The sequence below is a fragment of the Bombus pascuorum genome, chromosome 12 (assembly GCF_905332965.1).
Source record: "Bombus pascuorum chromosome 12, iyBomPasc1.1, whole genome shotgun sequence".
NCBI classification, from domain to species: domain Eukaryota; kingdom Metazoa; phylum Arthropoda; class Insecta; order Hymenoptera; family Apidae; genus Bombus; species Bombus pascuorum.
Window position 1 is genome coordinate 7,905,051 of NC_083499.1, and position 14,352 is coordinate 7,919,402.

The 14,352-nt window shown below is 53.3% G+C and overlaps 1 protein-coding gene across 2 annotated transcripts in view; it reads right to left on the bottom strand.

Annotated features, from left to right (window-relative positions):
- Positions 1-1,022: 1,022 nt before the first annotated feature.
- The window catches only part of LOC132912591 (T-box transcription factor TBX20-like), a 31,543-nt gene continuing 18,213 nt past the window's right edge, over positions 1,023-14,352 (bottom strand). For both annotated transcript variants that reach the window (XM_060970120.1, XM_060970119.1), the window contains exons 4-6: positions 11,728-11,895; positions 11,408-11,484; positions 1,023-2,289 (exon numbers count right to left, since the gene is read on the bottom strand). In XM_060970120.1, the coding sequence (XP_060826103.1) occupies positions 1,746-2,289; positions 11,408-11,484; positions 11,728-11,895 (789 nt within the window). In that variant the 3' untranslated portion in view covers positions 1,023-1,745. The remainder of the gene's footprint in view (positions 2,290-11,407; positions 11,485-11,727; positions 11,896-14,352) is intronic.

Sequence of the window (14,352 nt, forward strand, 5' to 3'; positions counted from 1 at the left end):
CGCCGCTCCGATACACGATACACTTCGTGTCCTCCGATGATTTCGCGCGATACGCCGCTGCACACTCACCGGATGTTCCTTCGATTACGCGGAACAGCGAAATCTGCTTTCCCACGAGCCACGCTCCTCTCAGCAGTCCGCTCCATTCTTTCCCTCCGTACGCGTTTCCTCGCAATCGCGCGATAAACCACCGACGATATTTAAAGATGCTTGGAACACGGCCGGTAGTCGAGTCGAGCAACAAGCGTAGCCGAATTTCAACACCGTTCGCTTTGCAGGATCACTGCGAATGGAAAACAGGGACGATAACCGCGTTTCTCGACGAATCGTCCATAGCGAAACAAGATAAATTCGGCTGTATCTACTACTCGACCAAACTACCGGCCGTGTCTCGGCCAGCCTTCAAGTTTCGAAAGGCGACGTAACTTGAGGCGATATATGTATAGAGTGCGCGTAAATTATAGCGATGATACACAGCGACAGCGACGCATCGGAAGGTTATTTGCGATCCGGTGAGTGGCGATTCTCGTGTCGGTGGTAGGACGCGGCAGGCAAGGGATACGCGATACGCGAGACGAGACGTGCTTCTGGGTTCGGACGAGGGGTCGTGGGCCGTGAGTCGTGAGTCGCGAGGTGTTAGTCATGGAACGAATCGGCCTTAAAGTGGCTGCATCTAAAAATAATTGCTCGTTGACAGGCCGTGAAATGAATTTATTTAATTTCAGATAGGTATAACGGAATTACACGGCAGTTGGAGGTGCGATGAAGCCTGGCTGGCGTGACGAGCCACTCGATGAGCAGGCCACGACGTGCCTCGGGAAACGGTCGGTCTGCGCGCCGCGCCGTCGAGCATTCGCTTCGTGACGAATTTCCTCCGACCCGTTCGACACCGACGATCCGCTTTTACCAACGAAAATCCGTCCGTTCTTTCGGTCTCGCGGTGCATCGGCGGTTGCGTCGTCCCAAAGGAAATAGACGAGATATCGCTCGTCTCTGGTGACGGAAAAATGAAAGAAGCTGTATTAATGAAAATTCGTTTATTTGTATCCGTGCTACATCGTGAATACGTCGTTTACGCTACTCGCTACCACAAAAGATTTTATGTACAAAGATCACCGTCTCGAGTAAACACGCGTTAATACTATCGTGGTATATATTACAACTATAGCCGAGTCTTTTTCCATTATCCGTCGCTTTTCTTTCTTTCGCGTATCTTTCGACTCGGCGTATTTTATGTACAAATCGATCGGAATTGAGGAAGGAAGGAAAGGGGAATTTTTCCAGCGCACAGTCAACGCGAACCCTCCAGCTTCCCGAATTTAAAGACGGACAGTCTACCGGTTATATTACGCGTACACAGAGAGCAAACAAGTACAGGTCGTTTCTCTAAAGCTAACTTAAATAACACTGGATGAAGCGATGACGATCTCGGGATGCTTCTTCCTCGCACGTCGAGAGAACGAGAAACCGAACTGCGTGACGCCTGGCGTTCTGTACAAATCGACGAAACCCGCACGTGCGATCATCCGCGCGATAACGTCTACGCGAACGCTTCCGGGCGTCGCAACAGAGCAGCGGTTTCCTCGATCGACGCCCAAAACCTTGGCTCGAGGATTTCTTCTTTGGCTGCACCGCGTTTACCACACCTTCCATCGGCTGTCCGAATCGTTTTGACGCGACCAACAGAACGAGTAGGCTGGCAGAACGCGTGGATATCGTTAAGGGAAAGCGTCCGATGTGGATCGCTAATTGGGGGTGGATGGACGGGTTCTTAATGGCGGAGGCGTGCTTGCGGGTGGAGGATACGGGGTGTACCTGAGGGAGGCGGCGGTCGCGCTGGGAGGAGATCTTCGCGATATCATGGCGACGGGAGGTGGTGGTTGCCAGGGCCAGGGCAGGGCCGCGGGGTAGGGAAAAGACGCGGTAGTCGCCGCGGTCGGATACGGAGACGTCGTTCCGGTCGCCGGCCTAGTTCCCGGGTGTGTTTGGCCGACGGTTCCGTAGAGGAGCGCCGTCGACGGAGCGATCCACGGGGGCAAAGCGTGAGCCGAGCTCTCATGCTGCGACTGCTGTTGCTGTTGTTGTTGTTGATGCTGTTGCTGCTGCTGCTGCTGCGACTGTTGATGGTGTTGTTGCTGATGTTGCTGAGCACCGAGGGCGGCGGCTGCCGCTGCCGCAGCCGCAGCTGCTGCCGCCGCGGCCGGAGACGACATCGCGAGATGCTCGTACAACCTGACCGGCGCCACGCCGCACCTCACCAACTGTTGCTCCATCAACTCCATCGGATCTCTGAAAACAGCCGAAAACCAACACGTGCAAAGGATTAGCCGGGAAAAATATATTTTTCCAAAAACGGACAAATTCCTATTTATCGATTTTTTAAATCGATCCTATTCACGGACGGTCTCGAGCTATTTGCGATCGTAAGATTACTCCGATGCTGGAAGATCTGAACAAATTTTCATCGCGACGAGTCGTTAATAAGATGTATCTTAATGTGATCAAGCGTCATGCGATGCATATCTGCCGTAACAAAGGCATACTTTCGTTTCCTTGCTTACTAGAGGATTGGCCCATATCGTCGATCGATAGCCGCGTGACTCGCAGGTTACCTTACACAGAAACATATTACATGTGGCGTTAATAACGCCAACAAAACGCTTGCTTTCGTTCTCAGTCGTCTTCCGTAGGGGCTTTAGAAATTCTTTTATGCAGGTGTAGTACGGATCCCGTTTCGATCTAAGTACCTATAATATGGTAATTGAGCGAACGCGACATACGTTCCTCCGATTTGTAGTCACCTTGTCTACTTTCGTGTCCTACGCACATGCTAGATCACAATCACGATTGTGTTCTTCGTAGCTCGAGAACGTTAACGCTGAGAGATAGGAGAAAAATCGTTGAATTTCTTTTCCCTTTCAAAATTTTGAATAACGCTATTAATGATCCTCCTCCGCTGTAGTTGATTAACCTTAACGCGTGACCTCGTTTCGTACGTAATCCTTCGACTTCTCGTGTTGACTTCTTCAGAAGCGAGCTTTTCCGACCCCATTGCCACGCAACGTGTAATCGCGCCGACGATGTCGCCGATAACGTTGACTTTTCTTCCACTCTTGTCGACATTTCCAAGAAATTTATTTTGGCCGTTGCTTTATGACACGCGCCTCTCTCTTTCTCGTTGTCGCGTTATCTTTAACTTCGGCTCCGGTTCGAGCATCGTTAAAAGTAATTTTTGAGGTATAACGAACGAATATTGGCCCAACTATATGGCAGTCTATCCTTCCAAATAAATGAATTTCGTTCGGTCGCGATGTCGGCCTTGCCTTGCCGCTGAAAAGACAAAAGTCTCGCGATCGCCACGAGAAAACGCGAAGAGCGTGCGACTGGAAAACGAGGACGAGAAAGAACGAGACGGAGACGCGTTCTCGTGATTAACCGATCGACGTTATCGGCATTAAGTGGCATTTAGAGGGGAATGAATCGATGAGATTTCACGCGGATAAAGAGAGAAACGACGTACGAGATAAGGGGATGGAAGAGGAAGGTCGGCGTCCGTGGATAATTAAGACGACGCGACAGTTTCTCATTGACGTTCGCGAAGTTGGAGCCACGGCGGGGTAACGTGATGGATGATTTCGTGCATTAGACGCCAGCTTAATTAGGGTTAATTACGGCCGATTGTACGTTGGAAACGATCGGTCGCCGGTATTGGCAGGACGCTAACGAGCGAATTATTGGCTGGCCGCGGATCAAAATGTCTGGCATCTTCTTCGTGACGTTCGCGTGATATTCGCGATAATTAATGGTCAGTATCATTGCGAAGTCGTGCGCGCACGTTGCATAGTCATTTCCTACTTTCGTGATTACACGCGGGAGTGGTACGTAAACATCGTGCGATTATCGTTGGGACTATCTCGACGTGATTAAGACCTCATTGTGACCGCCGTGGACGACAACGAGACGCTTGGCTCCGATCGGCCGATAGCCGACTCTTTCGTTTCTCGTTGCCTCCGAGCAGGAAGGGATTTCCCATGCTGAAAATCCAAAGGCCAACTTTTCGAAATAGAAGGCTCTCTGTTGCTCGGCGGCCACCCGACGTGACCGACCCACCCGCGTTGATCCGGAGGAAAACGATCTCGGTGGCGATGGACGGGGGCACGCGGTTCGGTAGGCTCGGGCCACCGTCGAGTGGCTAAAAGAAAACCCGACACCGGGGCAGCAATTCGTCGGATAATTTCACCGCAGCCTCCTCGACGATGATACCACCTATCGATCATCCGGTGGTTCCTCGAAAGCTCGAGAAACCTCGTACCGTCTGGAGATTGTCTTTCACGCTCTCTCGTCCGGCGCCCCGTCATTCGCCCTGAATCGCCTCCGAGCCACACGGTCCTTCCCCTCCCCTCCATCCTCCCCGATCGAGTGTTGTTAATCCCGCGCAAGCTGCCTCGATCTCTCGTTGACGAGTCCAATCTGCTCCATCGTTCCTCCAGCGGCTGTCGTAGACCGCTTTAAATCGCCGGATGGGCCGTCACGCGACAGTTCCATCGCGATCGGTGATCGAACCGAACGCGACGATCGAGAGACAACGCGACTCGCAAGGACAGAGACCGGAAGAGAGAGATAAGAGAGAGGACGCGAACGCGGTGGTGCGTGTGTGTGTATAAATTGTACGAAAGGTCGGGGAAAAGGGCGAAACGAAAGAACGAAGCGAAGGAGATGCGAAGGGTGAAAGAGGGACGACGACTCCGGCGAGCGGTTGGTTCGCGAGTCTCGGTTACCAGCCGACTATAGCCTGCTTAACGCGTAACGCGACACCGAAGGACGCGGCGTTCGTAGGATCAGCTGGAAACTGTGGTCCGTAGCGAATTGTCGACCACCGCGGCGAAACGCCATCGGACGAACGATGCCAGCGAAATGAGATTTTCGAACGGGAGAAATGTCGAGCGTTTAGCCGCCACCGCGCCACGCAAGCGTAAACGCGCGTTCTAGACGAGACGCACCGTGCGGAGACGAACGAACGAACGAAGAGAGGGAGGCAGGCAGGAAGGAAGAAAGAAGGAAGAGCGAAGGGATGGACGAAACGAGTCCCGACTGAAAAAGGCGAAGGATTAGGGGGAAGGGGGCCCGGGGCTAATCGCCATCCGCTCGAACGTGCGGGACCACACACCGCCGCGCCGCGTCCACGGCCATTCCTCTTCTCGTTCCTTTGAAATATCGCTGTCAAACGGCCGAACTCTATTAGTCGTCACGTACGATCGAATCCGAAGCTCGCCGATACCACTCGCACGCGGTATACGAGGAACGCGACTAGCGAGCGTTCGGCGGGGCGAAGTCCGCGCCGCGAAGACGAGCGGCACGCCGGAGCAGAAGGTCGCGTCGCAGCGACAGACGTAGACACGGGCGCGCGCGCGTGCGCACTACCAGCGTTGCACCTGTGTACGCAAAGCGGAAATGACGCAGCAGAGAATCTCTATACGCATTAACCCTGGTTGCAATTCACGACGCGCTGTAGCCTCCCGGCCTTGAATTATATCCTTAATGTTTTCATAAAGCTTCCTTATGTACAGACAATAAAAGCCCTAATTACGGTTGTTGGCCAGGACGGGAGAGCGGCCGGAGGCGGTCGCCTATTACTATTCGTGCTATGCCGGCCCTCCTGTAATTGTTACACCGAGCAATAAATATTCCTCGTCGATCTGACGAGTCTGCGTTTTCCCCGTAATGGCGCGGTTACGCTCGAAACGTTCTAATTAGAGGCCACCGCTGTTACCCATTAAAGTGTCCACGACTACCGCGGCTACGCCCTTCGAACATGGCCGATCTATAAACAACGATCCGATACTCGGATCGGTTTTACCCAACGGATCGAGAACGTCGCTCGAAACGTAGCCGAGCGTGGTCGATCGTTTCCCGTGCATCGAGCTTTCCTCGGTCATTTCCTTCGCTCTCCGCTATCCTTCGACCGAGCGAATCGTCACGACGCGACCAAAGGCCTACGAAGCTACGTGCGACGCGTATGCGTACGCAGAGTAAGAGAAAGTACGTCGTCGTTTCTCACGCGACTTCAAACGCGACCTCTCTCGCGAGGATAAGGTCGAAACGGCGCTCGACCGATCGAAGCGTTTCCGGTTGACGCGAGCGTGCTTTCGATACCGCGTGAAACGCTTCGGCGTTTTAACGGAGCTCGCGATATTAGCGGAGCGCGCGCGGAGGGGATTCCATCGAACGGGGAGCCTGTTATTCTCCGCCTACCCCGAGGCTGACACAGGGCATTAGGTAAGTGGTAGATAATAATAGGTTACACCCCACTGATGGTCGAAGATAGTTCATCGAGCAACGCGGCTTCGTTCTCTCTCTCTCTCTCTCTCTCTCTACTCGCCTCGGTTACTATCGCACGCATCCCATGAACGAAAACGACGTGGACGAGAGAAGCTCGGTCCTCGATCTCTCGGATCTCGGTCCTTCTCGATTCGCGCGAAACGTCGGGACGCGAAATCCGTGGTGGATCGATCGCAGCACGCACGAGAATACGCAGGGTATAAACGGGAAGAAAGACGGCGAATGGAATGCGTGAAAGGACGAAGCGTGCGCGGAGAGTGGTCGGAAAAGCGAGAGAAAAAGCGGAGGAACGGGAAGAGGAGGGAAGCCAGAGACGAACGAAGATGGGGAGAAAAAGAAGAAGGGTAAATGAGAAACGAGCGTGCGATCGCACTGAAATACGGGTAAGAAGATTCGAAAAGAAGTCGGGGCGAAACGGGTAGAGCGCGCGAGGAAGAGAAGAAAGAAAGGGAGAAATAGGCAGAGAAAGAGCGAGTGTAACAGTGAAGAAATTAATAGCCATAAAATATGAATAGAAATTAGCAGGTTCGGGGTGGCGTGACGCGTTTGCTCGCTCATTTCCTTTCGGCGCGTTGAAAAACAACAAAACAACGCAAAATACGGTCGAGCCTGTAATTTACCCGGCTGCCGCCGAGCGGTCCGACGCGCGATCGAGCCGGTTCTGTGTGAGTCACAGGTACGAGCCTTAACGGCGATCGTGTGCGTGCCCGACGATCGTACGTGGAAGCCGCGTACGGCGAGTAGCTCGCCAGTGTGAGTGATCTCTCGGCCGCTTTCGAGCGAGCGAAGATCGCGCGTACCGCTGCGAGGCCGACACTCTTTCGACTCCTCTCTCGGAGCTCGCAAGCCGGCCGCCCATCATCGTCGTCGCACGGTAGGTATGGAAGGTAATGATCCGGTAATGACCCTGACGCGTTGGATAGCCAGCCGATATACGGCGTCGGCCCAGCTAGTACGTACCGCTCCACTCGACGTTTCTTCGTCTTTCTCGATCGCCGATCTCTCCTCTCCCGTTCTCATTTCCATTTCTCACACCGTCTCTTGCTCCCGTTACTCCCACATCGCCGCCATCGCATCGGCATCATCGAATCCTCCCCCCCCCCCAAAAAAAATCTCGACGATGCACGCCAAGACCTTTGTTTTCGCGTTTTAAACGGCGGTTATTAGCTCCGCGGCGTTCTTCGGCCACCGAACGAAGCTTCCCCGGTCCTTTCTTGTTTCGTCTGCGTCGCTCTCGCGCCGCGCGTTCGTCTTTCCGTCTTCGTCCGTCCCCATCTGGCAGTTTGGTAATGCGGCCGGCTAATGGGCCAGAGCGATGGAGGACTTTGGGTATCGGTTAGAGCTGTCCAAGTTGCCGAGGGTTGATGCTGCTAGTTCTGCCGGTGGACGCGAAACGGAGGAACGAGGCAGGGTGATCTTCCTCTCGCTCGAGGACGTCCGGGAGGCAGAGAGAGAGAAAAAAAGAGAGAGAGAGAGAGAGAGAGGGACGAGCGCGCGCGAAACAGAGAAAAGGAGAGTGGAGAGTTTGCCAGAGGAAAAAGAGGAAGAAGAAGGCCAGAGCGGCAGCGGTAATGACAGGCCGTCCGCTCTCGAAGCTAATATAGATGAATGCCCTGCCCTCCTTGCCCTCCGGAACCAGCAGAGTGAAGAACGTGGAATCGCTCTCTTTCCCTTCTCTCCTCCTTCGTTGGCATCCTCGCCGACATCGTCCACCGACCCTCCTCCTCCTTTTCGCTTCTTTTCGACTTTCGGCTTTCGGCTTTCCGCTTTTGGCAAACGACGAGGAATCAACGGTTCGCCGATTTCGCCCCTTTCGTCGAGGATCCGGCGCCGAAAGCCGAGGCAACGCGAGAAAAGGAACAAAGGACCGTTCTTTCAGCGAGATTCGATTCTTCCGTGCACCGAGCGAATCTCGCTCGTTCTTCGTTTCGCTTTTCCACGCGACGTTTCCCCCAATCTCGTCGAGACGCACGGGTTGCCGCGGTACGGCGCGTTCCCCCGGCGAGCGAATCGGTGTCTCGCGTTTATGCGTTCGAACGTTTTTCACGAACGTCTCGATGCCCCGACGTTCGAGCAATTTCGAGTTTCACGCGGCAGCTGGCCGTAAATTTGGACCTGCGAGGCAAGGTCAGTCGGAGCGAGACGAGACGAAATGAGACGAGAAGAGAAGAGAAGAGACGAAAGGCGGCAGCGCGGTGAAGCCGAGGACGAGGCGAGAGTCGGCACGGCGCAGCCACGTTTTTATAAATGGTTCTTAAATTTTCACAGTTACCGTAATATCTTTATAAGAACGATTTCGGAGGTTTTTGCGGCCACGTATGCGAACGCGGCCACGATGATGGTGGTGGTGGCGGTGGTGGCGGTGGCGGCGGCAGCGACGGCGACGGCGGCAGCGACGACGGAGAAAGAGGATCGGGGTTTTGCGGCAGGAGGGAAGCAGGAAAGAGGAAGAGCGAATTGGAAAAGGGAGAAGAGCGAGGGATGAGAGCGAGGGTGAGAGAAAGAGACGAAGAAGAGAGTACGAAGGTGAGAGCGAGGGTGAGGACGAGGCCGAGGGTGTGAGAAGGAGAGAGGGGCGAAAGGGCCGAAGGGGCATCTATCTATCAGCGGCGGCGTGAAGTGGGCGGGAGCATGCGCCGTATTGCCCCGTACGGCCGCTCTCTCATTAACTCTGGACGCCGCCAGAGCCGCATCCGTGCAGCCGAACACGACTGCCGCGAACCGCCGTGCCACGCCGCGCCGAGACGAGCGTTTTTCTCTTTCGTATCGCACGAATTCTTTCTTGTCGAGCGCTCGTGCGCGATTCCAAATCACGCGAATGTCGCCAACCGTTTGCCGATTTTATCTCGCTTGCTCGATCACCGCCGTTGACGGCAACGACGGTGACGGCGACGACGACGGCGACGATGATGACTTTTCTCGCGACGTTCGCGACGAAAGGACGTTTTCTCAGAAAATTGGCAATTTCGATCGCGTCCGAGATGCTATCGCGATCGCGTTAGGAAGGGTAAAGTCTAAACGGTGGTGAACCGAACGATGGAATGACGGGGCAAGATTTTTCGTGATCTCGGTTAGGCAGGTGCTGATTTGAGGAGGGTCGCGTTAGAGCAGACTGTGATTTTCAAACGATCGTCCTCTCCAAACTGCCGTGTCATTAAAGCGTGGTCGATCGACCAAGCACGAGTCCGTCGCTCTTTCTCCCAGGGAGAATTCATTCGTGGCATCGGCGGTAAGTCGACGAGTTTCGAGAAAGACACCACGGGACACGGTCGTCCAACAGGTTCGACGTTTCGTTGATCCCGTCTCTTCGGTTTGACGTTTACGAAAAATTTCCAAACGCACGAAACACGCCCTTCCATTCTCGGAAGCGCATCGAAGATCGCGTCGAACGCATTAGCGGAGAGAAGGACTTTCCGGTTGAGCCTCGACACGCCTCCGATTTGCACGTGATTACCGGCGAGCTGCGCCGCGCCCGACCGTACGCTGGTCCCGAGAGAACGAGAATTCCTGTCAGGCATACGGCTCTCTCGTGACTCGTCGCTCCAAACTCCGTGCTTTGTCCGCGTTTTCGATTCTCGTCCGCGGCCCGTCCACCTCATTTTCCCACCTCGTCCTCGAGATCCGAAAAGTCGCGACGCTGCCGATTCGATCGCGTCCCTCTGCAAATCTGCACGGCGATAATACCGGTAACGACTCTTCTAATTAGATCGGCGCGTTCTCCCCGGCCCTAAAATCTTTTAATCGTTGCTCCATTACGAGCGAACAAATTATTTAATCGCATCGTTTGCACGAACCCCGAAGCAGGTGTTTGGCAGACGGCGGCCGCGACGCGTTGCCGATGCGATCTCCGGCGATGCGATGCGATGCGATGCGAACCAACGCGAGGAAAAAATGAATATGTAAGTACGGCTAAGTGAGTGCGTTCAGGGCTCGATATCGTTTTTGCGAGGCGAAAGCACGAGTGTTGGGAAGGAGCGTGCTGCCGGAGACAAGACGACTTTATTGAGTAGTCGTTATCGATTCTCCGGTACACACTGACGCGCGTCTGCACCTAACACGTTTGCTCGCACACGCCAGTGCATCGTACACACGGTATACACACGGTATACACACGGTAGGCCATTTGCATAAAACCTTCGCGAGCGCGATCCGCATATCGGTAGAGCCAGAGTTTAACGATTCGGTGGGCGTAGTTTCAGGCAAGTAGTCGCGTCGTTCGTACTCGTTAATCGAACGTAAACGATCCGAATAATCGTTTTAATCGGCGGAGAGAAGTTTTCCAGTCGCGTAACGGCCCGGCGCAGCGACGCGTCCATTCCCAAGTCGGAAAGTTCTCGTGGAATATCCTGGAATTTCGGAGCTGTGGGGGGAATCGTCGAAAGGGATATCGAGAGTGTGCGTGCATACGAAGAAAGAGAGGAAACGCCGGAGCGGAGAGGGGAACGAAGGAAGGGAACGACAGAACAGCGAGGAAATTGCAATTAATCGAGATCGTTTGTTTGCCAACGAACGTAATGTCCGATAACGACGTAGCGTCCATCTGTCAAGATTAATGGTAACGCCGGTTATTGGAACGTTACTTTGTCGCTGTTAACGATAATCCTTTGACGCGGCGCATGGCCGGTGAAAAAGTTCTTTTCTGTCACGCATGTATCCGCCCCGGCCGTAAACGCGGAGAGGAGAGAAGGTGAGCGAGTGCGAGTGCGAGTGCGAGTGCGAGTGCGAGTGCGAGTGCAGGTGCGTCGTCGTTCATGTAGATAGATGATCACGGATAACTGGAAATCGAGCGTCCGTGAGCACGCTTATTCTGGATCAAACGCGCCTCTCCTTCGACATTTAGCGTTGTATAAATTTCCACTTTTAACGAGATCTAAAAGATCGCGCGATAATTCGGCCGGCACGATGATTAAGGTGCCGACGTTATAATGGCGCGTAATGATCGCTTCGCTCGCACGGCACGGCACCGTACCGCACGGCCGCGGCTCGAAATATGCGCGAAACGAATCGATCCACCATGCTGGATTGGCAAACGTAAGTACGACACGTTCGGTGCGTGTGTTCTACCTACCGATCGAAATCCGTCAGTCTCGACGAGTCTCGGAAACCTTTGGCGAACGGATTGCTGTCGATCTTCAACTTGGTTATCTGCAACATTATCGGTTCACGCTGGGTAATTACCAACTCTCATTTGGAATCGCGCGTTCGTAACCGCGAAGAAACTGGACTAATTTCGTGATAAAAAGGTAGGCCGCGTTCGCCGTGGCGCTTTACGGCTGTCGGAGAGCAACGGCGCGTGTTACGAAATTAGTCGAGTTTCTGATCGAAACGAGCAACGTCTCGCGTATAATACCTAACTCGTATACGTAACTAGTATCCACGTATACTCACCAACTGATTCTGGTAGGCAGTCACCGCGGTGAAAATTGCTTCGGGGAATATGAACGTTTTGTGCTCCTCCTTCTGAAGATCGGTTATACGAAGATTGTTGTCGTCCGTTTGTCGACAGCGTACCAAATGTATCCTCGGTTGATATCTGTGCATCGAATTCAAAACGATCTGAAAATAGAAGAGGAAAACGCTGAGAGCGGCGAGGATACGCGCGATGATTTATAAAGTCTTAATTAACGTCTCGGAAATAACTGGAAGCGTCGTATAAATCCTGTTTGCGTTTCGAACGTTAATAGGCGACGACGGCTGGTAAGTTTTATAAACGGCCACGCGTTTGCCCGTCATCTTTCTCGCCACTTTATCACTTATCACTTATCTAATAACCGATAGCAGGGCGGAAATTATAACGCGAGAATCCCGCGCTACGTCCAGAGAAAACACGGTTTCATTTTCTAATCGACCTCGCGATACCAACAACTTTCGCAACAGGTACCGATTCAATAAGGTAATTCCAACGAATCTAAATCAACCGAGACCGCGATTAGATCGCTAGGAGTCGCGTTCGCGCGCTCGTCCCTTTCAACCAGCCCCGCCACCAAATTTCCATCGTGCGTCGATAGCAAGCGTTAACGTTAACGGTATACCGGTCGATCCGCCGCGCACCTTGTAATTTCAACTTTTAGCGACGCGTCTATCATTTCCGTGCGAGCAACTTTAACATTAGCCCGGGAACACCGAGTTACAGCCGATGGAATCGGAGAACTTGCGTATCGATTTCCTGTCTCGAACAATGTGCCACGATGAAACAAGTTTCTCGCGTAGATATCGCGCAAACCCGCGCCTGCGGAATGCTCTACTCCAAATACATCAACGTTGCTCGACACGATCGCGACATTCGCGCAAAACGCTCGCTCGAATTTTCCACGTACGTCCACAACTTCTTTCCACCTACGTGGACGCTTACGCGCATTCCGCTTTCCCTCGATCTCGTCTAATCGATAGTCTCGTGGTCGGTGGACTCGAATCGCGCGGTTCGTTTCACGCTCGCGCTCTTCGTCCCTTTGCTTTTCTCCTATGGCCCCGTTTCCCTTCGTGCTACCCCGGCAAAAGCACGCGCTTAAATCGTGTCGCTGTTTCTCGTTAACAATAAGAGCGTGGAACGTCGCGCGTTATGGTATCGTACAACGCACGGGGATGCGATATTAAACGGGATTTTTATTAGCGACCAGATTATCGTTGAAAATATATCTGCGATATCTGCGGCTGGCATCGCGCGTTGACGCGCCACCAGACACTCCCCGACCCGACGCGGCGCGGTGCGACGCGAAACGCAGCGGCTACGCCAGACACCGGCAGCGCGAGAAACGAAATTCCACGTTTAGGCGACAGGCTGTCCTCGAAGCGCGTTGTCGCGTCGTTCGGTGCGACGATCGAGCGAACGTCTTAATTTTCGGTAGACGGTCGAGCGCCACGAGGGTTACGTTTCCACGGAACGCGACGAGAAAATCCTTTTTACGCTCCGGCGATACGTTAACGTCGCGTTAACTTCACCGCTTTACGATTACGAGTATTTTCTCGCCGACGGAACAGCAATTTTAGTCGCGCGATATCGTCGTTACCAGAGATTTTTAAGGATGCGCGACGTACCCTTACGTTTACGTTACTCCGATAAATGGAAATTGTCGCGGTAAATAGCAGTCGGTACACACCGATTATACGCTAATCGCGTATACTCGAGAAACCGAATCCAATCCACTCTCATCGTCGGACGCACGCAATTTGCATCTAGCGATTTATCAAACAACGCGGCATCCATGTAATGTACGTTGATAGCGGTATTACATGTGCGATTTATAGTCGTTTTTCTCCTTGCACCGGCTCGCTCGACCACGATACCCGTCGACGACCGATAGCTGTCGGTCGAGAACGAACGATCGACGCTCGCTGGCTCGCGGCCGCGGTCGGTCCCGATGGAAATGTCCTCGGAACATTTCGTTACTTAATCCGGCAGCAGGGACGGCTCGTTTCTCGCTCGTAATTTATTTTTATAACGCAACGGTATACCATGAAATTAATATCCCCGCGTTGGCCACGAACCGTTTCCTTCTCTTTCGCAACGCTGCTTTACCTGACTATTTATTTTCAGCGGCGTTGCATCGATATCTTTCCGCTTTACCGAATTATCGCGTCGCTCGTATTGTCAAATTGCAACGCGTTTACAAACATTCTGTCTAAACACCCGGCAGGCAAACGTCCGTTCGCTCGAATTTCAACGCGAATCCGGCCTGTTGCGACATCGATAAAGGAAACAATACGAACGCGATTTGTGTAAGCGTGTATATATTTGCAAAGGCAGAGAGAGAGGTCGTTGTTAATATCTCGGCGCGGCGTTGTGATTTACGATTATGCAATAGCTTATAAATTTTTCATTCGTCGCGTCGTCGCACGATGGTGCAAGGACGAATGTTAAACGAGCAACGTTATATTCTCGATATCGCACCGCGCGACGTCCTCCCGTCTCCTTCGGGTGCAAGATTGTGTTCTCTCGATGAAGCAGAGAAAAAGGAAAAGGTCTCGAATTTAATTCGAGTCCGGATAACGAGTACGGCGGCGCGGCGCGGCCCC